This window comes from Camelina sativa, chromosome 17 (genome assembly GCF_000633955.1).
Source record: "Camelina sativa cultivar DH55 chromosome 17, Cs, whole genome shotgun sequence".
Taxonomy (NCBI): domain Eukaryota; kingdom Viridiplantae; phylum Streptophyta; class Magnoliopsida; order Brassicales; family Brassicaceae; genus Camelina; species Camelina sativa.
The window spans coordinates 5,296,648-5,317,095 of record NC_025701.1 but is presented as its reverse complement, the minus strand read 5'-3'; the positions used below and the strand labels follow the sequence as shown (position 1 = coordinate 5,317,095).

General features: G+C 36.6%; 8 protein-coding genes across 9 annotated transcripts; 5 read left to right on the top strand and 3 right to left on the bottom strand.

Moving 5' to 3' along the window:
• Nucleotides 183-1,269, top strand: LOC104755453 (stigma-specific STIG1-like protein 3). The gene has a single exon (XM_010477838.2). It carries the CDS (start codon nucleotides 411-413, stop codon nucleotides 978-980), a length of 570 nt encoding a protein of 189 aa, XP_010476140.1. The 5' UTR covers nucleotides 183-410; the 3' UTR covers nucleotides 981-1,269.
• Nucleotides 2,077-5,078, top strand: LOC104755452 (putative pectate lyase 2). Of its 2 annotated transcripts, XM_010477836.1 has the most exons (5): nucleotides 2,077-2,769; nucleotides 2,859-2,888; nucleotides 4,240-4,313; nucleotides 4,409-4,547; nucleotides 4,647-5,078. In XM_010477836.1, exons 1-5 carry the CDS (start codon nucleotides 2,077-2,079, stop codon nucleotides 4,866-4,868), a joined length of 1,158 nt encoding a protein of 385 aa, XP_010476138.1. In that variant the 3' UTR covers nucleotides 4,869-5,078. The 2 variants fall into 2 exon arrangements, with proteins under 2 accessions (XP_010476138.1, XP_010476139.1); XM_010477837.1 differs by lacking the exons at nucleotides 4,240-4,313; nucleotides 4,409-4,547; nucleotides 4,647-5,078 and adding exons at nucleotides 3,058-3,196; nucleotides 3,904-4,233 and having other exon boundaries at nucleotides 2,859-2,962.
• Nucleotides 5,196-6,786, bottom strand: LOC104755451. The gene is made up of 3 exons (XM_010477835.2): nucleotides 5,907-6,786; nucleotides 5,677-5,718; nucleotides 5,196-5,561 (listed from the first exon to the last, which is right to left on the bottom strand). The coding sequence occupies exons 1-3, from the start codon at nucleotides 6,724-6,726 to the stop codon at nucleotides 5,431-5,433; spliced, it is 993 nt and encodes a 330-aa protein (XP_010476137.1). The 5' UTR covers nucleotides 6,727-6,786; the 3' UTR covers nucleotides 5,196-5,430.
• LOC104755450 (lectin-like protein At1g53080) lies at nucleotides 7,844-8,780 on the top strand. Its single transcript, XM_010477834.1, has one exon. It carries the CDS (start codon nucleotides 7,847-7,849, stop codon nucleotides 8,720-8,722), a length of 876 nt encoding a protein of 291 aa, XP_010476136.1. The 5' UTR covers nucleotides 7,844-7,846; the 3' UTR covers nucleotides 8,723-8,780.
• Nucleotides 10,840-14,773, top strand: LOC104755449 (aspartic proteinase A1). The gene is made up of 14 exons (XM_010477833.2): nucleotides 10,840-10,945; nucleotides 11,731-12,083; nucleotides 12,169-12,229; nucleotides 12,404-12,498; nucleotides 12,594-12,706; nucleotides 12,797-12,965; nucleotides 13,054-13,093; nucleotides 13,221-13,285; nucleotides 13,378-13,491; nucleotides 13,587-13,651; nucleotides 13,793-13,949; nucleotides 14,044-14,163; nucleotides 14,257-14,345; nucleotides 14,433-14,773. The coding sequence occupies exons 2-14, from the start codon at nucleotides 11,736-11,738 to the stop codon at nucleotides 14,515-14,517; spliced, it is 1,521 nt and encodes a 506-aa protein (XP_010476135.1). The 5' UTR covers nucleotides 10,840-10,945; nucleotides 11,731-11,735; the 3' UTR covers nucleotides 14,518-14,773.
• On the bottom strand, nucleotides 14,912-16,446 carry LOC104755448. The gene is made up of 2 exons (XM_010477832.2): nucleotides 16,029-16,446; nucleotides 14,912-15,545 (listed from the first exon to the last, which is right to left on the bottom strand). Exons 1-2 carry the CDS (start codon nucleotides 16,309-16,311, stop codon nucleotides 15,163-15,165), a joined length of 666 nt encoding a protein of 221 aa, XP_010476134.1. The 5' UTR covers nucleotides 16,312-16,446; the 3' UTR covers nucleotides 14,912-15,162.
• Nucleotides 16,460-18,062, top strand: LOC104755447 (pentatricopeptide repeat-containing protein At1g11900-like). The gene is made up of 2 exons (XM_010477831.2): nucleotides 16,460-16,703; nucleotides 16,947-18,062. The coding sequence occupies exons 1-2, from the start codon at nucleotides 16,548-16,550 to the stop codon at nucleotides 17,982-17,984; spliced, it is 1,194 nt and encodes a 397-aa protein (XP_010476133.1). The 5' UTR covers nucleotides 16,460-16,547; the 3' UTR covers nucleotides 17,985-18,062.
• LOC104755446 (25.3 kDa vesicle transport protein) lies at nucleotides 18,050-20,356 on the bottom strand. Its single transcript, XM_010477829.2, has 6 exons — nucleotides 20,234-20,356; nucleotides 19,524-19,747; nucleotides 19,008-19,168; nucleotides 18,764-18,910; nucleotides 18,546-18,622; nucleotides 18,050-18,402 (listed from the first exon to the last, which is right to left on the bottom strand). The coding sequence occupies exons 2-6, from the start codon at nucleotides 19,709-19,711 to the stop codon at nucleotides 18,319-18,321; spliced, it is 657 nt and encodes a 218-aa protein (XP_010476131.1). The 5' UTR covers nucleotides 19,712-19,747; nucleotides 20,234-20,356; the 3' UTR covers nucleotides 18,050-18,318.

Here is a 20,448-nt window from a genome sequence, read left to right as displayed (position 1 = left end):
ATATATATATATATATATATATATATATATATATATATATATATATATCTCATTGTCCGCTCCTTTGCAAAATATCTAGATATTTCCAAAATATCTAGATATTTCCAAAATATCGTTGATATTGAAATTACGATAACATATATTTGGAGATATATGTAACTGAGATACTATAGCTAAACTATACAACTGCCAAATGAGAAAATGAATGTCATGTATTCAACTTTGGTTCTGCCTAATTGTAGAAATTTATTCAATCTTTTTTTCTTCTACGCGAGCCTAACTCGTTTATACTTCTGATTTCTGAAATCTAAACTCTTCGAACTAAATTGACCACTCCACTAAAAGAGTCTTAAAAAGTCAAATAGTTTTCTTAGACGACCTAATTGTCTAACAAACTTTTCTTTTGACCTATGCATCATTCTCTCGTCCATAAATACCCATTCACGTTGTTGCTTACTCTTCACCTAAAAACATTCATACACATACAAACATACAACTACCAAAGATTTTGTTTGCAATTTCTCTCCTTTGATTTTTTATCCACAAGTAGAAGAATGAATACATTCAAGATATCCTATTTCATTATGGTACTCATAATGGTCCTAGCCATTGCTATAACACTTAGCGAACCGCTAAGGGTCGAGGCGAAGCATCAAGACAAGAACGGTCATCAAGAGATAGCCGCTACTGCAAGGAACAAAGGTAGGAAACGTATAGGTGCAGCAATGACATGTGACAAAAGCTCCAAAGTATGTCGTCTCAAAGGCAGTCCAGGTCGTGATTGTTGTCGTAAGAGGTGCGTCGACCTAAGAACCAACAAATTGAACTGTGGAAGATGTGGAAAAAGCTGTCAATACTCGGAGGTTTGTTGCAACGGATATTGTGTAAACCCAATGTTTGACAAGAGACACTGCGGAGGTTGCTTTAAGAAGTGTAAGAAAGGGAGATCGTGTGCCTATGGTATGTGCAACTATGCATAAAGAAATAATGCGGTATAAAGGTCATTTAAAAAAAGAAAGAGAATTTTAATTTGTTGGTTTAAATTGGATTAAATTCATATTATACATACAGATCGAAATTCAAAGATTATATAGCTAGCTTAAATAAAGGTCGAGTACTTACTATAAAAGATAGAAAGTCTTGTAAAAGTTTTTTTTTTTTTTGGTATAAAAGTCTTGTAAAAGTTTGTCATCATTATTATATTGTTAATTTTATTTATACGCACATGTCTCATGCATGTTAACAATCCAATGTATTATTATTAATAAAGTTTGAATTTATTAACTATCTTATTTTTACCTAATTAAAAGGACTATTTAAGATAAAGTTTTTACTTTATTTTCCACTTCAAATCCAAATTATCCTAATCTCAATCTCTACTTGTAAATACCAATATAAAAGTGAAAATGATCGAGGAAGTGTACGGATTTGACAGAAGTTGACTTTAGTGCATATACGAAAAGTGATGATGATGCCAAGTTCCAAATTCTAATTGCCGTCTCAAATAGTATTCTATATACTTTTCTCAAAAAATATTACTCGTTTTCAGTCGTATAAAAATAAAGCGCCATTATATTAAACAAGTTGAAGTATTTACCACTATATTAAATCTGATCATTGGCACCATGTTGTATGCCTCGGCCGATACCATGCATGTCAAAAGGCAGTGTCTTTGTTTACCAAACTGACGAATCATAGACTACTGACTATATTTATATGTAACTAGGACTAGTGAACTAATTCTTCTATAAACTTAATGCTTAACTCATAAATAAACTTATTATATAGATGATAATTAATTTGATATGTAACCAAAGTCAAACCAATCCATCGTCATCTCAAGCTCGTGCAACCACGTCTATCTATAACAAAGAGCATTGATCAAAGAAGTCTTGCGAAAGAAGTTTTAGTTCAAATGATAATATTGTTTCTAATCATTAGTCAACACCATCCGTGTGTCCCACCTTCTCATCTTTCAAATTTGATACTTAAATTTATAATAGCTACTGCTATGTACATTCGTGTATATAAGTTTGCACACACATAGTTCAATTCAAGCCTCACATCTTCAAGCAAATGGCTTCTCTTTTCTTAACAGTTTCACTTCTCTTTGCAACTTTCTCTTCTTCTCTTGTAGAAGCTGTTTATTACAGTAATGGTTACACTACCGTTCCCAAACTATTACTAAATCCGATCGATTCTTGCTGGCGTAGAAATCCTAGTTGGGCGTATAACCGTCGTGCCCTCGCGGATTGCGCGGTAGGGTTTGGAAAAGCTGCGGTTGGGGGGAAATACGGGTCGATCTACGTGGTTACAAACCCATCAGACGACCCCGAAAACCCTAGACCTGGAACTCTTAGACACGCCGTGATCCAATCTAAACCACTATGGATCACATTCGCACGTGACATGGTCATAGTGTTGCGAAACGAACTCATCATGAACAGCTACAAGACGATCGACGGAAGAGGTGCAAAAGTAGAAATTGCATATGGTCCATGCATAACGATCCAACATGTGAGCCACGTCATTATACATGGAATAAGTATCCATGATTGTAAACCGGGCAAGTCAGGTCGTGTGCGGAGCAGCCCCACTCATATTGGCAACCGGAAAGGATCAGATGGTGATGCAATCGCTATTTTTGATTCTTCACATATTTGGATTGATCATTGTTACTTTTCTCGGTGTCAAGATGGTTTGATCGATGTGCTTCATGCTTCTACGGCCGTCACTATTTCTAATAACTACTTCACGCAGCATGATAAAGTAAGTTATATCTTACATAACTGTAACTTTTTTTATTATGTATTTTGAATGTTTGATGATAATTAATTTTCTATGTTATAATTATGAAGGTGATGTTACTCGGACATAATGACAATAATGTGGAGGATAAAATCATGAGAGTTACAATTGCATTCAACCATTTTGGACCGGGTCTCATTGAGAGGATGCCAAGGTGAGTAGTATAAATATTTTGTTACTTAGTTTAATTGAAGCAGATTAGAAAAATGTTGACATGGATATGTGATTGATGTCTTGATGATGTGCCAGGGTGAGGAGAGGGTATGCGCACGTAGCAAACAATAGGTACGAGAAATGGCAAATGTATGCGATCGGAGGAAGTGCTGATCCAACCATTTTTAGTGAAGGCAACTACTTCGTTGCTTCTGATGACTTAAGCAAAAAACAGGTATCTTCATTTTTAAGGCATGCTAATGTATTTATTGCCAATGATTTTGAATTACAACAGTATATATATGATTATATTATTTTGTATATCAATANCTCGGTGTCAAGATGGTTTGATCGATGTGCTTCATGCTTCTACGGCCGTCACTATTTCTAATAACTACTTCACGCAGCATGATAAAGTAAGTTATATCTTACATAACTGTAACTTTTTTTATTATGTATTTTGAATGTTTGATGATAATTAATTTTCTATGTTATAATTATGAAGGTGATGTTACTCGGACATAATGACAATAATGTGGAGGATAAAATCATGAGAGTTACAATTGCATTCAACCATTTTGGACCGGGTCTCATTGAGAGGATGCCAAGGTGAGTAGTATAAATATTTTGTTACTTAGTTTAATTGAAGCAGATTAGAAAAATGTTGACATGGATATGTGATTGATGTCTTGATGATGTGCCAGGGTGAGGAGAGGGTATGCGCACGTAGCAAACAATAGGTACGAGAAATGGCAAATGTATGCGATCGGAGGAAGTGCTGATCCAACCATTTTTAGTGAAGGCAACTACTTCGTTGCTTCTGATGACTTAAGCAAAAAACAGGTATCTTCATTTTTAAGGCATGCTAATGTATTTATTGCCAATGATTTTGAATTACAACAGTATATATATGATTATATTATTTTGTATATCAATATATAGGTGACAAAGAGAATAGATAGTGGATATGATTGGACGAGATGGAAATGGAGAACGTCCAAAGACGTTTTCAAGAACGGAGCTTACTTCGTGCCTTCTGGCTACGGAACCGTCACACCATTGTACAGAAGAGCAGAGTGGTTTCCTGTGTCCCACGGATCTCTGGCCCCTTCTCTTACTTCTTCCTCCGGTCCTCTCCGTTGCTACTCCGGCAGGATTTGCTAACTAATTATATTCAACTATATGGCTATATACATATGTGATTATATATAATGTTTCATAAATGTATGTAACGTTTTGTTTTGTTAATTTTTATTTCCTTTCCTTTGAAACAACGAGNTGGAGGATAAAATCATGAGAGTTACAATTGCATTCAACCATTTTGGACCGGGTCTCATTGAGAGGATGCCAAGGTGAGTAGTATAAATATTTTGTTACTTAGTTTAATTGAAGCAGATTAGAAAAATGTTGACATGGATATGTGATTGATGTCTTGATGATGTGCCAGGGTGAGGAGAGGGTATGCGCACGTAGCAAACAATAGGTACGAGAAATGGCAAATGTATGCGATCGGAGGAAGTGCTGATCCAACCATTTTTAGTGAAGGCAACTACTTCGTTGCTTCTGATGACTTAAGCAAAAAACAGGTATCTTCATTTTTAAGGCATGCTAATGTATTTATTGCCAATGATTTTGAATTACAACAGTATATATATGATTATATTATTTTGTATATCAATATATAGGTGACAAAGAGAATAGATAGTGGATATGATTGGACGAGATGGAAATGGAGAACGTCCAAAGACGTTTTCAAGAACGGAGCTTACTTCGTGCCTTCTGGCTACGGAACCGTCACACCATTGTACAGAAGAGCAGAGTGGTTTCCTGTGTCCCACGGATCTCTGGCCCCTTCTCTTACTTCTTCCTCCGGTCCTCTCCGTTGCTACTCCGGCAGGATTTGCTAACTAATTATATTCAACTATATGGCTATATACATATGTGATTATATATAATGTTTCATAAATGTATGTAACGTTTTGTTTTGTTAATTTTTATTTCCTTTCCTTTGAAACAACGAGGCGGAGTTCCTGTATCTGAGGTGCGTTTTGTGAATTCTTCAGTACCCGGGAAGGAATTCGTATTATCTTGGAGGATTTAAATATTTTTGTTTTCTTTCAAGATTTGTATAATCAAAAATATTTGAAGTTGACTATGTAAAAGAGTACATAGTATTTTGATTTGATGTCCATATGCTTGCAAAAGTTTTCTTGCTTGGTATTCCACAGATATACTATTCGACCAAAAATAATTAACTAGTATATGATATACAAAAATGTTTATCCCGAAACTTGTAATATACACAAAATCAAAGATAAAAAAGACAAGAAAAAGAAAAAGAAAAAGGAAAAAAAAAAAAGACAAAAAAAGAACGAAACAGAAGAAAAGAAGAGTCTGACCATGCTTTAATTTTGTCTTTGTATAACTATGCTTTGGTCTTTAGTATAACTATGATTTCATTAGAAGCTTTTAGAAAATTCTGTTCTCATTGCTTTGAACACCACAAGTGACCGGAGCCTTGGCTCTCACTTTCCTCAAGTACCAATACACTCCACCCACAACGCCGATCGCTCCGGCCGCCGAAACTGCCGTCACCGTTCCTGTTAGCGACAAAATATTCCGGTTCAAATCAGGTCACAACTTACAAGTGTAGTCATAAAGTAATAAGATGACCTAAAAGTTCAAATAGTAATTACTGTAAACTTGGTTAGTTACCTGCGATTGCTCCAACGTGTTTATGCTTTAGGAAGCTTGGATCTGCAAATTTATCAAAAATTATTGAATCGTACGTATTACGGTATTAGTACTGTATAAATCAGAATCACAGACTTTTTAGTTTTATTATCTATATAAGAACTCAAAATAATGTCTAATAGTAGTTACGTATTTTTTAACATAAGATTAATTGTAGTTAGAACGAAAAAATAGTGAAAGAAACATTTTACCTTTGCAATAAGTAGTGGCGTTGCCTTGTTTGCAAAGACACAGGAAATCTCGAGTCCTCGTATTAAACCCACAAACTCCACCACCTTTAGTAGTTTCTTGGCAAAGAAGGCACTTCATAGTCACTGGAAATTCGTAATCTACCCTAATACCGTACTCTGGAAACTGATCATACGGTGCATTCTCCACACCCGTACTCCTCCAATACACGCTTGTATACGTCGCACAGTTCTGCAGCATGAGCCTAAGAGACTGAGTTGCTTTCGGGTAATACGAACAACAAGAAACCCTAGACCCCAAAGCAGAGCCGCATTCAGGCAAATGCCTGCATAGGTAGCTTGAGCTATCGCAGGACGAGTCGCATCTATCTGGAAACCTTTCGCAGAAGAGCGGTTTTGGCTCGACGATCACTTTCTCGGGGTTGCAGTTGAAGAACAAGTAGTCGTTTTGAGGGGAGACAGTGAAGTGTGTGCTTGAATCAATACTGAAAGATCTAGTGGGTCGAAAATTGTCTCGATCTTGACAGTTCCACATGAATGGATCGGAGACAAGAAGGTGAGGATCAGAGTAGCTTATGGATTTAACAGGGTATTTACCAGAAGGTGTTCTAAGTTCGAGCTTGGTGTTGTTGTCGGAGCAAATGAGCATGTGTCTGTAATAAGGGCTACCACAACCGTCGTCGATGGAAAAAGGGTAATTTATTGGAATGTTGCCGCACGAAGATCTGCAGAGATTTGATTGAGATGATGTTGTTGATGATTGAAGAAGGATGATGGCCATGAGAAGGAAGAAGAAGACTAAGTAAGAGTGAAGTGGAGACATTGCTAAAAATCAGGGGTTTTGATTTGATTATTGGGCATGTCTTAGTTATGAGATTATAGTTTGGTGGTGTGAAGTGTTCAGTAAGTATAGAATGTCTTGTTAAGGAGTTTAAGAATCAATCTTGTCATGTGCTTGGTAATAGTTACTTTAGAATTCTGTTTCTCTAAAAAAAGATTATTATGTCTTCTTTCTTTATAGTATAAAGTATTGATATTGATTTTGCGACTAGCCTACAACATAAAGAACGAATTTTATCTTGGAACAAAAACTACGACTCTATTATAATAACTAGTACACAATCATTAAAGAAACATCACATGGATGAATAAGAGTATAAATTAATAAATATAAGAATCACGTTAATTTGTATGATTATGTTGGGCGGCTATATAAAATAGTACGCAGCTCAAAAGAGTACCATATATATGACAATTGCATTTAGCAATTAAAACGGAATAATGTGGCAATTAAATTATGAGTCCTTTAAAATTTTAATTATATAAACATATATAGTGCACGGCCACTGACTACATGAGTAAAGTAAAAATTACAAAATCTTGGTAGTGTGGGTGGGTTATATATATTGCTCAAAGAATGAGTTTTCAAGTTATCGACTTTTATACGATAGTAATAAAAGTTAACCGAATCTAATGTTGAATTTTCATTCATTTTACTCGAAGGCGTCCCAAACTAAATCTAGTTAATTGTTAAAATCAACCGCGCACGTTGTTAAACAAATAAAATAAGGCTGGATCATCTTAAGAATATGTACATTCGATAAATCGAACTAAAAGCATATACTTGTAGATAAGTTAGCAAATTAAGGATCACATATGTTAATCTATCACTGTGTTAGGCATCAGAATGTAGTAGTCCATAGCTAAAAGTTAAATATAGCGATGGCTATTAGCAAATTGACATGTATACTAAACCAAGTTGACGTACTTAAAAATTTTTTAAACTTTATAAACATCGTACACCTTTCTAACTAAATAATAAATACTTTAAACAAGCTTACACCGAATGAACATGGTATTACCATTAGTCACACACTATATACTATAAATATAGACACTCACTTCCATCAAATTATCCAATACCACAAAAACAAAAACACAATATGAAGATTCAAAATCTCTGTCTTCTTTCTCTGTTCGTAGCTATATGCACCTCTCACTACACATCCGCCGCTAGATTCAACTTCAACAACTTCGATGGCTCGAAACTAGTCTTCCTCCGAGACGCAGAGCTCGGCCCCACAGTCGACGGCACGAGCCTCTCCGGAGCTCTCTCAATGACCCGCGACGACATCCCTTTCTCTTACGGACAAGCCCTTTACACAGATCATATCCCTTTCAAGCCTTCTAATGCTTCTTCTTCTCTTTACTCTTTCCAAACCTCTTTCACCTTCTCTATCTCTCCTCGCCGCAATACAAACCCTAACCCTGGTCACGGCCTAGCCTTCGTCATCGTCCCCGCCGTAGACAGCGACGTCGTCGCCGGAAAAGGCTTCCTCGGTTTTCTAAACCGAACCAACAACGGAAGTCCCAGTAACCACGTTTTCGCTGTCGAGTTCGACGTTTTCCAAGACAAAGACCTTGGAGACATTAACGATAACCATGTTGGTATAGACATTAACTCGGTTAAATCGACGGTTTCTGAGAAAGCCGGTTATTGGGTTCAGACTAGAACCGGGAGTGGTAAGAAAGGTTGGGAATTTAATGAGATCAAATTGAGTAGTGGAGATAAATACAAGGCTTGGATCGAGTTTAACAACGTCACAAAATCGATATCCGTGACGATTGTACCGGCGAATCTTAGCAAACCGAAGAAGCCGTTGATTGAAACCCAAATCGATCTCTCTACGGTTCTTTTCGATAAAATGTTCACCGGTTTTGCCGGTTCAATGGGACGTGAAGTTGAGCGTCACGATATATGGACATGGAGGTTCGAGAATAACGCCCCCAAAGAACCTAAACCGGTTCAGTCCGATTAGGATTTGTGACACTTGTCTTTACTTTCGATTTTGTTTCTTGATTTAAAAGCATTTGTCTCCTGAGTTGTGAACTTTGTAATTGAAGTGGATAAAAAAAGTCAGAGTTGTTGGCTTTCGTCATGTGTTTATTTCCACATTCTTATCATCGGTTGTATATTCATAAATCATACTACTACGGATTTAGATTTTTATGTGACGTTTTTTCCACGAAATAGAGTCGAAAAAGTTTCAGAAAGTGAAATCGCAAAGAAGATTGTTTCTTTGAGGATCGGTGAGAGTAATGACGTACATTATAAATACGTACGTCAGTAGGTGGTATAATGTTGTTGTAAGTTGTAACTAAGTGAAAAACACTCGCGAGTATATAGGTAGGTACATGATGTACCCTGTACATCAAATGATTTTGACAAAATGGGTGCGCCATACAAATTTTAATATCGTGTTTTTGGGATCTTCAGTTCCGAGTATCCAAAATATTTTCTTTTAAAACTATATATTAAATGGAATACTATTTTTAAAACCTTATTGGGCTACGCCCAATATAAACAGTTAAACACCACTACATTGATCCACCATGTATAATAGAGTAATTTCAATTGTTTTTTTTTTAAATAAAAATAAAACTAGAGACCAAATTCTATGCAAAATGAAACTATAATAGATTCATAGTGATATAGAAGTCAATCGAAGAGAATTATCCAATTCATTTATTTTATATAGATTTTCCTAGATTTCTACATGTATATTATCAGGGATTTTTTTTATTTTTTTTTATAATATGAAGATCGATTTAAATAAACACACTGCAGGGATTCGTGATTAGGCCGTGATATCGGCAACTCCAAGATGGAAGATCGTACCAATAAGGTAATTTCAGTACGTAAGAACAAAAATTTCTTTGATCATAAAATATTGATTGCTTTTTTCAATAGTATTTAATGTTTTTTTTTTTGGTCTTCAGATGACGGATTTAAAGAAATTAACATTGGAGAATGAAAAACTTATTAAAGAAACGCTTACACTAACCCGGAAGAATCAAACTTCACTTGAGGTTAACGCAGAATTACAGGTAACAGTAATCAGTACTTACATCCAAAGTAGATCAATAGGCTAACCAATATATACTTTCTTATTACTAATTTACTATATAAGACTATATAGTTCAAAATTTGTATATATGAATAGGTTTCCTGATCTGACGTAAACTATTTGAATTTTTTTTTGTTTGCAGTTGGCGAAATTACAAGCGGAGAATGAGAAGCTTAGCGAAGCAGTTCTTACACTGACGAAGAAGAATAACATTTTACTTGAGATGCAATCCGATTTATATAAAAAGGTTATCTTATTGCGCAGGAACTAGAGATAGCTACGCCAACTAGTTAATGACTTAATAGTTAGACCTCTTTTTGTTTTTTTTGTATAATCTTGTAGTCGAAGTTGAACATTAGTGAATTTAAAGTATTTTTGATAGGCACAACAAGTCCATATAGTCAAATCTTTTTTTTTTTTGTGAAATACGTACGTGAGAGTAATGATGTACTCATGTACATATAAATACGTACGTGATATAACTTTGTTGTAACAAAGTGAAAAACACTAGCGAAAGAGCAGGCGAGTATATAGGTAAATCGAATGATTTTGAGAGAATGGGTGCGCCACGCATTAATACGTATTTTATGGGATCTTCAGTTCCGAATATCCCACATGAAAATAGATTCTATATCTTTTCAAAACCTTATTGGGCTTCCAATAGGCCCAATATAAACATCACATTACATTGGTCCACCATGTACTCTTCAAATCGAAACCGTTCAATATAAATCATCTCAATCCGACGGTTGAGATACCAAAAGAGCACGTAATCCACTCTAACTTCGTAAACACCTGATTGATTTGTTCGCTAAATATAAAAAAACATCGTGATACGTTCGGCCTTCCTATCCATTCGTCAACGACAAAATCTAACCGTTCATCGTAACAAATCCAACGGTTTGAAACGAAAGATTAGCCAACACGAAATATCTCACTTTGTTTCTTTTGACGGGATTATACAGTGGGTCCCACCTGTAATTGTCATTTAGGGGAGACAGCGCTGTTAATTTAGCATATCCCTCTTTTCCTCTTCGTCACAGTCACCCCCATAAATGTTAAACCATTTCTCCTCTTTCTAGTTTTCTTCAACAATCCTCTCAATCTCTCTGAAGAATCTGGTGCTTAGCTTTGGTGAGCTCTCTCTCTTCTTATGTTAAAAAAACCTCATCGATTCTTCAATTTCTTTATCGTCGATTCTCTTATGTGAATTTTGTTGTTCATAGATCATTTTCTTTTTTCTTTTGAGCAGTTAGGTAAGGGTTTTGTTTCCGATTTTTTCCTGAATAGTTCTATTTTTGTAACATCAGATTAGTAGATTCGCTTAGATTTTTCCTTTTCTCCGTGATTCTTGTATTGTTTGTGGCTAATTTTGGTTTCACTTGTCATTTCATCGGTGGTTATGTATTAGGTTGGTGTTGATTATGTAATCGGACTGTGTAATTGATTTGTGTTTCCATTAAATTAAGGATATGTATGCTATTATTGTGGCCTGATCGATTGTTGTTACGATACTTCAGTTTCTTTTATGCTATTCTTCTGCATGTGAGTGTTGATGCTGGTTGAAATGGTTTAAGCTTTTTTTTGGGGATGGATGATGTTTCTAGGGTTTTTGTTGTAATCAGGGTATTTGTGATTTTGCTATATTTATATCTTCCACGCTAGTGCTTCGTGGCTGATTGAGGGAGACCAAGTAATCTAATACTAGTATTTTTTTTTACAATTTGTTGCGTGTAATATTCTCCTTCCTTATCTGTTTGAGAAGGATCGAGTAAGTCTATTTTTAGTCTTTAGACCTTTTACAATTTTTAGGATATTTCCAACATTCAAATATGGGAAGTTGTAGTTGACTTGTGTAAGTATTGTATGTCCTCTGCTTTTATTCTAACTTTCTTTGTTTTATGTTGTTCAATGAATAGGTAAAATGAAAATATACTCTACAACGCTTGCTCTTTCACTCGTTGTGTCCTTCCTGCTGTTTTTCACTGCCTTTTCTGAGCGCAATGACGGGACCTTCAGAGTTGGTCTGAAGAAGCTTAAGCTGGATCCCAAGAATCGTCTTGCAGCACATGCTGGTTCCAAGCAAGGAAAGCTCCTGAGAGGTTACAATCTTGGAGATTCTGGAGATGCTGATGTTGTCGTGCTGAAAAACTACTTAGATGCTCAGTACTACGGTGAGATCGCTATTGGTACTCCACCTCAGAAGTTCACTGTGGTTTTCGACACTGGAAGCTCTAACCTCTGGGTGCCATCGTCAAAATGTTATTTCTCAGTAAGCAAACATTTGGTCTATAATTGTTACCTGTGATTATGTTACTTTTTAGGAGAAAACTAACTGTGCTCTGTCCCTTGTATAGATTGCATGTCTCTTGCATCCCAAATACAAGTCTTCACGCTCAAGCACATATGAGAAAAATGGTTGGTTCTTTCTTCATTTGAAACTTTCTGCACTTGGATTTCCCAGTTGGTAGATAATTTACATTTCAGTCAATGTAGCCTCTAGAATTCATGTTAATGTGCAGAGGATCTTTGTCACCATTGTTAATAATATGAGCTGTGAAGTTATAACTAACTCGCTGGTTTTTGATGCAGGAAAATCTGCCGCAATACATTATGGCACTGGTGCTATTTCTGGTTTCTTTAGTAATGATGCTGTCACCGTTGGCGATTTAGTTGTCAAGGATCAGGTAAACTATCTATCCTATACCCTACTCAGCACTCTTACTTTGCATTTGTCCTTCATCGTTGACCTTCCTTCTTAACATTTTTTCTATCTCATCAGGAGTTTATCGAGGCAACCAAGGAGCCTGGTATTACATTTGTTGTAGCTAAATTTGATGGAATCCTTGGTCTTGGATTCAAAGAGATCTCTGTTGGAAATGCTGCTCCTGTTTGGTATGCTTGCACTTTCTTCTTTTGGTTGGTTTGAATTTACTACATTCCTTTAGTGTTAATCTAATGCCAAAATGTCTATTTTTTATACAGGTACAACATGCTTAAACAAGGCCTTATCAAGGAACCAGTTTTTTCATTTTGGCTAAACCGTAACGCAGAGGAGGAAGAAGGTGGTGAACTTGTATTTGGAGGTGTTGATCCAAATCATTTCAAGGGGCAACATACATATGTTCCTGTGACACAAAAGGGTTACTGGCAGGTTTGTTATACATCACTTTCTTGTGTGGGTTTTTCATTATGTTTTCCAGTGATTGTCTAACTCAAGCTATACATGTATTTTGTTATAGTTTGACATGGGTGATGTTCTCATTGGCGGCGCTCCCACTGGTATGTGTAATTTTGAATTCTTCGTTCTTAATAACATATATTGTTTTTCTTAACAAATTCAAAAAGGTTTAGCTATTTATGTTTGCTGGTGACAGCTGGTTCTAAAGTTTGAGTTGCTGTTATACAGGGTTCTGTGAAAGTGGCTGTTCTGCGATAGCAGATTCTGGTACATCTTTGCTTGCAGGTCCAACGGTAAGCAAGAACGAAGTGGCTTTAGCTTTATAGAATTATGGTTAGTTAAATAGTATTTGTAGTGATACTTATTTTTGTTTTTCTCTGTGTAGACTGTTATCACCATGATAAACCATGCTATTGGTGCGGCTGGAGTTGTAAGCCAGCAGTGCAAGACTGTTGTGGATCAATATGGGCAGACCATTTTGGATTTACTTTTGTCTGAGGTTAGTGTGCTTGACTAGCTAATAAAATCTGTTTGACAAATCAAATATTGTGAAAATTATTTTTACTTACCATCCATCTCCCTTGCGCGTTGCAGACCCAACCGAAGAAAATCTGCTCGCAGATTGGTCTGTGTACTTTCGATGGCACCCGTGGTGTCAGGTAATGTTCCACTCGTCTCATTAATGTTATAGAGAAGTTCTAATCTTTAGACATTGCAATTAATCAAGATCTTCATCTTGGAAGACTTTTTTTTTCCTTCTGATCTACTGATATTTGGTAATGTTTATTTCAATCCTTTAGTATGGGCATTGAGTCGGTGGTGGACAAAGAAAACGCCAAATTGTCCAATGGTGTTGGAGATGCTGCATGTTCCGCATGTGAGATGGCAGTTGTGTGGATACAGAGCCAGTTGAGGCAGAACATGACTCAAGAGCGCATATTGAACTACATTAACGAGGTAACCAATGAGTGTCCATTTTAACACTTCTGGCAAACAATAGTTATTGTTGTTGTCCTGATTAGTGAATGACTTCTGTGGGTTATCTTAACAGCTTTGTGAACGCCTTCCAAGCCCAATGGGAGAGTCTGCAGTGGACTGTACACAACTCTCAACACTGCCCACTGTTTCACTCACCATAGGAGGCAAAGTCTTTGATCTTGCTCCAGAGGAGGTAGGGTGTTGAACAGTTTAGGAAAAGGTTCATATTATTTAGTGAACATCATCTCCATATACTAATCTGTTGTTACTTGTATTGTGCGAGCAGTATGTTCTGAAAGTTGGCGAGGGACCTGCGGCACAATGCATCAGTGGGTTTATTGCACTCGATGTTGCTCCACCTCGTGGACCTCTCTGGTAAACCCTTGACTTTATTACACTGTACAACTTCTTATTCATTGCTTCCGTTTTCTAACCTCAAGTACGGTGGTAATAATGTGACAGGATCTTGGGAGATGTGTTCATGGGCAAATACCACACCGTGTTTGACTTTGGTAACGAACAGGTCGGGTTTGCAGAGGCAGCGTAAACACGGGTTGGGTTGGTTTCGGGTATGGTTTTAGTATGAACAATCTGTGTCTTAAAGTGTTGTTTGTATGTTTCCTGGAGTTGAAGACTTTGAGTCGTGGTAGAAATGGTGGCGCAGGTCCTTTATCTTTAATGGTTTCCTAACGAAAAAAAAGGCCTTTGTAGTTTTGAAGGCATTGGCTTTGTAAATACCTTCTGCTAAGTAAGTTCGATGGTGAAAACTTTAATAAAAAGCCTGCCTCCTTTGTTTATGCTTAGTAATATTTTCATACGTATCAGATGATTCGAAAAAAACACAACGTTATAGCATGAACATTCTAGAATTGTCAGCGGGTTAGTGTTGAAATGAGAATTGCTCAGTCTTAATGAACTTTGCGGCGAACTGTATATCTATCTACATGGTAGGAAAGAAGAACCAATTCGAATAGTTTTTGTTGCAAAATGAACCAGTTACAAACCAAGTTACATTTTCCTAGTAGAAGAATTGAGCATTTCTACATTAGCTAACACTCAAATAATAAAGCAAACCTATCTTTGTTTTGTATTCTCTGATCTTTCCCCATCATCTTCCCCGTTAGCAAGATGCAAACAAATATATTCAAATGGCAGCATCACACAGAGATCTAAAATCCTGGAGTAGAGTCTCTCAAGTATTCTTTTTGCTGCTTGAACGCGAAAGTTTCGAATCCACAGTGTGCAATTGGTCTCGAAGACCCTGGTTTTCCTCAAGCAACCGGTTAAACTCGATAAGGAACCCTTCAGATTGCTTTTGCAGAGCAACTGCACTGGTTTTTTGGGTACGGATTTCTTTAGACCTTGCTTCAAGCTCAGAGTTCAGCTGCTCTTGCCTTTTCCGAAGCGACATTATCTCTTCTTTCAAGTTCTTAATTTCATCTAAACCTCTGGCCTTTACACCTTCTAGTAATGCTCCTTCCTTCTTTATAACTTCCATAGTCTTCCTTCTTATGCGTAGTTCCCTCATGTAATGATGTAGCCTGTCTATCATTAGTCCAAGGAATAGAAAACCACCTGGAAGAAAACACCAACGCACATAAGAAACCAAACTGAAACTGGAAAAGCTAAGTTCATATAACATTAATGATATATGGACTATATGGATCCCTCCAGAGCAAATTTGAATGAACAAGGTTTAATCAAAGCAGTAGTTCGAGCTAAACAATCACACTAGCAACCAAAATTTACCAAAGCAGCCAAGGCTTGAACTGAAACAAGAGAAGCCAATTTGATAAACCAACCGATACTCTAGCAACTCCAGATACGAGTATCATCAATCTAATCGAACATTAAAGAGCTAAACAAACACTTTAAGCAAACTCCAGAGACAAGCATCAACCTATGTTAGACACGAGTAAGATCCAGCACAATGATCACAAACATTAAGAGTTTCTAAAACAACATATGGATCTCCAATTCAGTACTAGACAAATACAGTAATCTTGGTTCAGACTAGTTAGAGAAAACCGGATCTAAGAAGAGAAGCGACGAGCTTACCCATAAGAGTCGATTCAAGGAGATGCTTAGCCATTATAACCTCATCTGTAGGGTTCACAGCACCATCCTCGATCCAACGCTTCTGGATCGCCATCATATTGTACACACTCGCCACAAAAAGCACAATAACCGTCACCGAAACAGTCTGAATCACCACAGGTCCACGTCCACGCTTCGCACGATCCAAGCTCATGATCAACAGCTTTCGAATCGGAGTCTTGAACGAAAGCGCCACAATCACAACAACCTCGAAGAGTACAACCGCAAAGAGTAATTGCTCCATCGTCGTAAGGAATGTGATCGTCTAGGGTTTTGAAAATCTCTCGGAGGAGATAAATCAAAACAATTCAATTTGAGAAACTTTTCTCGTCGGAAAATACGAAGAAGCGAAGTTGAAGTCGCGAGGAAATTAATTAAGCTGTCAATTACATTTTCGCTTTCGATATTTTCATGATTTCTCTAATCAGTCCCTTTAGTTTAAGATTATTTACAATGTAGCTTAATATTTATTAATGCGCAATGTTAACCCGAAAAACAATTCGATTAATAAAAAAAAATCAAAACCTGAAATTGTTTAACAAGCTCTCTGGAGAAAGCTACAGAGAGAGGAAGATGATGAAGTGGTCGATCGTTAAGAGAATCTCTGTCTATGGAGGAGGTTCATTTACTTCTATGGTATGGATACTACAAAAATGCCCCAATCATTTTCGTGATTTATGTTTTTGTTCGATTTGATATTTCGATGATTCACTCTTTTGATTGTTACTGCTTCTACAAACGTTTTGATTCGATAAAGATATGAAATTGCAAAACATTGTTGTTCTTCCGAGTCTGATTGATAAATTGACGAATTCGATTCACATTGTTTAGCTTCTTCTTCTGTTATTGCAAATTATGATTACTTTGTGTATTTTGCAGAAGCATATGGTGTTAGCTCCAGTTGACTTAAGCAGGAGCTGCTCGTTCTCAGGTATGCACTCCTCCATAAACACAGGAGAAGAAGAAGAACTCGTGAAGAAGATGGTTAACCACAGTGAAAGTGGTTCGAAGATCATAAGCAAAATCGACTACATGAATCTTGTTGAGAAGTATACAAGAGATGGGAATGTCACTGCAGCATATGACTTGTTGCAGTCTTTACAAGACAAGAACATAAGCTTGCCATTTTCAGTTTTCAAGAACCTTCTTGAAGCAGCGGTTGAGCTGAACGATATCAAGCTTTCTTGTAGAATCTTCAGGGAGCTTTTGGTTTCGCCTGGTAAGGAACCATTGAGTTCAGATTGTTATCTCAACCTAGCTAGAGCATTCATTGACACGGATGACTGCACGCATTTGATGAGTCTTCTCAAAGAGATATCAGAGTCTTCTCTTCCATGTAGGTTGATAGTAATGAACAGAACTGTCCTTTCATTCGCTGAAACTAGACAGATCGATAAGGTTCTTATGATACTTGAGAAGATGAGAGAGTGGGAATGTAAGCCTGATGTGATCACATACAACTCGGTTTTGGATATCTTGGGACGAGCTGGCTTAGTGAATGAGATGATGGGTGTACTGTCAACGATGAAGGAAGATTTCAATGTATCTGCAAACATCATTACATACAACACGGTGCTAAACGGGATGAGGAAAGCTTGTAGATTTGATATGTGTTTGGTGATATACAACGAAATGGTTCAGTTAGGTATAGAGTCGGATTTGCTTAGTTATACTGCGGTGATAGACAGTTTGGGTCGGTCAGGGAACATAAAGGAATCATTGAGGCTTTTTGATGAGATGAAACAGAGACAGATTCGACCATCAGTTTATGTCTACCGAGCATTAATCGATTGCCTGAAGAAGTCTGGAGATTTTCAGAGAGCATTGCAGCTTTCAGATGAGTTGAAGAACACTTCTTCATTAGATTTGGCAGGTCCGCAAGATTTCAAGAGACACTTGCGGTCACATAGACGATAAAGTAGCCTGTTTAAACTGTTGTAGATTCTGTTAGAAACATAGATTTATGAAATTCAAACACAATCTATTTTTGTTTAATTATGGTTCTAATTCAATTTTAAAGAAGCCTGAGAAAATGACAATGAAGGTTTTTAAGAGTATAATGGATGATTATATGACCCAGTCTCATAAAATTTGCATACTACAGAAGTACAAAATGTGTCAAAGTTTCTCTTTGAAAGAAAGAAGATATTTTGGTGCCGCAATCTGAGATTTGAGTCCAAGGTCGGGAGGTCGATATATGTCTGGAGAAAGTCTGCTAATTTCGAGAAATAGCCTTTAGGTTCCCTCCTTTTTACCATAGCTTGGTCTTGACCCAGAATAGGAGGAAAACTACACCGAGTACAATTGCAACTGGTGCCCATTTCCGGATCAAAGCCTGGTTAACCAAATTAAATGTTTCAGAACCATATGCAAACTATCTGATCTATAAGAAATCATGATCACAAGGAATGAGAGTATCTCATAACCGTGTCATCAATATTGCATTGTGTACTGAAAGGTATAAACAATCAAACTTACCTGACGGTTCAAATCTTTAGCCTTATCAGCATATTCACGAGATTCTAATGTTAACCTGCTCGACATCTCGCTCACCTCTGCATTAAGAAAAACAAGAAGAGGAAATGGTACATGGTAAGCATATTGTCCAGCTGAATATCATAAATTAGTGGTTCCATTTCTCCGTATTCTAAAAGCTTAATTTCATGATCATAGGACAAGTAATTGATGGAACTTACGGTCCAGCTTTTCACCAACACCCAAGACTTCTTGCACATTCCGCGTCATTATTTGATGAACCTCATAGAGTTCATCATTCAACTTAGAAATATTTCGTTGCGTACGAGTGTCTTGGTACAGTTTCTTGGTTTTCTGTATGAATGTATCTACAAAAAAAAAGCAAAGGGGGTAAAAGACTGAAACCAGGAAGGTAAGTTTTCAAGATACTGAATGAATACAGAAGAAAATCGACACTACACATACCAAATTTAATAAAGGCATAAGGCCGAGCAGCTGTTTCAATGTTAGGTCCATTGACACGTTCAAATTCATTCTTGAGATCTTCCAGGTATTGGAAAGCGAGTTTCTTTGGGTAAGAGCGGTCACACATTGTCAAGTAGCAAACACGTCCTTCTATGATGTAACTAAAATTTTCTGGTCAAGGAAGCATAGACATTTGGTTCTTTCTTTCATCATAGTTCCAAGTTAAAAGCATACAAATATGAAAAAGAAGATTTTAAACATAATGTAAGAGGATTGAAACGTGCCATAATCCAGAAACTGATGCAAATCTATGAGGCTGTCAAAAGTGTGAATCTAAGTAAACTATCTGCAATCCTTATTGTTATAAACATAGTTCTAATGAGGTACGTTACCTACAAAAATTCTTTAAAGCGGGACTTATATCTATATCTATCAATCAACATCAACAAACTTTTGCAAGCAGAAAACGAACTAATCAGTAATGAGGGAAAAAAAAAAGGCAGATGAAAAGGATACTGGAAAATATAGGGGCCAGTTTCAACAGACATTCTGGAAGCGTCATTTTGACCTCTGGAAAGATTCTTAAACAAAGCCTTGACCTGTTGCTTATACATATCAGAATCAGGTAAGTCGCGTCCATCATCGAGTCCCTCTGCTAGAGGCAACCCGTCAGTAACACGAGCTATCAAAGTCATTTTCACCATCTTCGCCTTATTCCTTTTCCAATAATAACAAATTCACTGCAATTTTCAAAACAAGAATATGAGTCATGTAACTCACTAAATTCAACAAAAACCTATCTGAAGAAGATGTAAAGGCAAGGTAACTGAACCACATATGTCTAAGACTCAGGTTCTAGCAGAGAACATACAACATTCCAAATTCCACACATTGTGACAAAATTCACCACCAAAGATATTATATCATCTACTCAATTCCAAACAAACACATCAAAAGCTTCAGTGAAACTCAAATCCAAAAATTTCATCAAAACTTTTCCGCATTCGAATCTATGTTTGACAAATTATACATCGAAAATTAAGAGAAAGATCAAATTCGAACGAGACATCAAAGATCTTAGAACAAAATTGATCCAAGAGCTACACATATTCAGAACGTTGTATAGCTCCGATCCCAAACGGAAGCAAATCTCATAAAAATAAGCAAAATTGAACGAATTCTACATGCTATGTACATATATAACGGAAGATTACACTTAAACAAACCTTATACGAGCATTCAAAATTGGTTCTTCTCGTTTCAAAGATCTGAGAACCAAAGAGAGGAAGACGATGATCCAAGGAAAGAGAGAACTAAATTTGTTCTTTTTTTTTTAATTAAAGGGTTTATCAATTGGGATCAATTATTTATAATTTATTTATTTTGTTTTTGTCGTTCAAAATACAATTTATGACGATCTACGTTCTGCGTTACCCTGGCC

Bases quoted from the DNA above. Each gene is read 5' to 3' on its own strand.
- LOC104755453 (XM_010477838.2), top strand. From the start codon at position 411: ATGCATCATTCTCTCGTCCATAAATACCCATTCACGTTGTTGCTTACT.
- LOC104755451 (XM_010477835.2), bottom strand. From the start codon at position 6,726: ATGTCTCCACTTCACTCTTACTTAGTCTTCTTCTTCCTTCTCATGGCC. The intron at 5,719-5,906 runs GTAAAATGTTTC...ATAAATTTGCAG, and splicing joins CGCCACTACTTATTGCAAAG to ATCCAAGCTTCCTAAAGCAT. The intron at 5,562-5,676 runs GTAACTAACCAA...TGTCGCTAACAG, and splicing joins ACACGTTGGAGCAATCGCAG to GAACGGTGACGGCAGTTTCG.
- LOC104755450 (XM_010477834.1), top strand. From the start codon at position 7,847: ATGAAGATTCAAAATCTCTGTCTTCTTTCTCTGTTCGTAGCTATATGC.
- LOC104755449 (XM_010477833.2), top strand. From the start codon at position 11,736: ATGAAAATATACTCTACAACGCTTGCTCTTTCACTCGTTGTGTCCTTC. The intron at 13,652-13,792 runs GTAATGTTCCAC...TCAATCCTTTAG, and splicing joins GATGGCACCCGTGGTGTCAG to TATGGGCATTGAGTCGGTGG. The intron at 14,164-14,256 runs GTAGGGTGTTGA...TTGTGCGAGCAG, and splicing joins TTGATCTTGCTCCAGAGGAG to TATGTTCTGAAAGTTGGCGA.
- LOC104755448 (XM_010477832.2), bottom strand. From the start codon at position 16,311: ATGGAGCAATTACTCTTTGCGGTTGTACTCTTCGAGGTTGTTGTGATT. The intron at 15,546-16,028 runs GTAAGCTCGTCG...GTTTTCTTCCAG, and splicing joins CCTTGAATCGACTCTTATGG to GTGGTTTTCTATTCCTTGGA.
- LOC104755447 (XM_010477831.2), top strand. From the start codon at position 16,548: ATGTTAACCCGAAAAACAATTCGATTAATAAAAAAAAATCAAAACCTG. The intron at 16,704-16,946 runs GTATGGATACTA...TGTATTTTGCAG, and splicing joins GAGGTTCATTTACTTCTATG to AAGCATATGGTGTTAGCTCC.
- LOC104755446 (XM_010477829.2), bottom strand. From the start codon at position 19,711: ATGGTGAAAATGACTTTGATAGCTCGTGTTACTGACGGGTTGCCTCTA. The intron at 19,169-19,523 runs GTATCCTTTTCA...AGAAAATTTTAG, and splicing joins ACTGGCCCCTATATTTTCCA to TTACATCATAGAAGGACGTG. The intron at 18,403-18,545 runs GTAAGTTTGATT...TTGGTTAACCAG, and splicing joins CTAAAGATTTGAACCGTCAG to GCTTTGATCCGGAAATGGGC.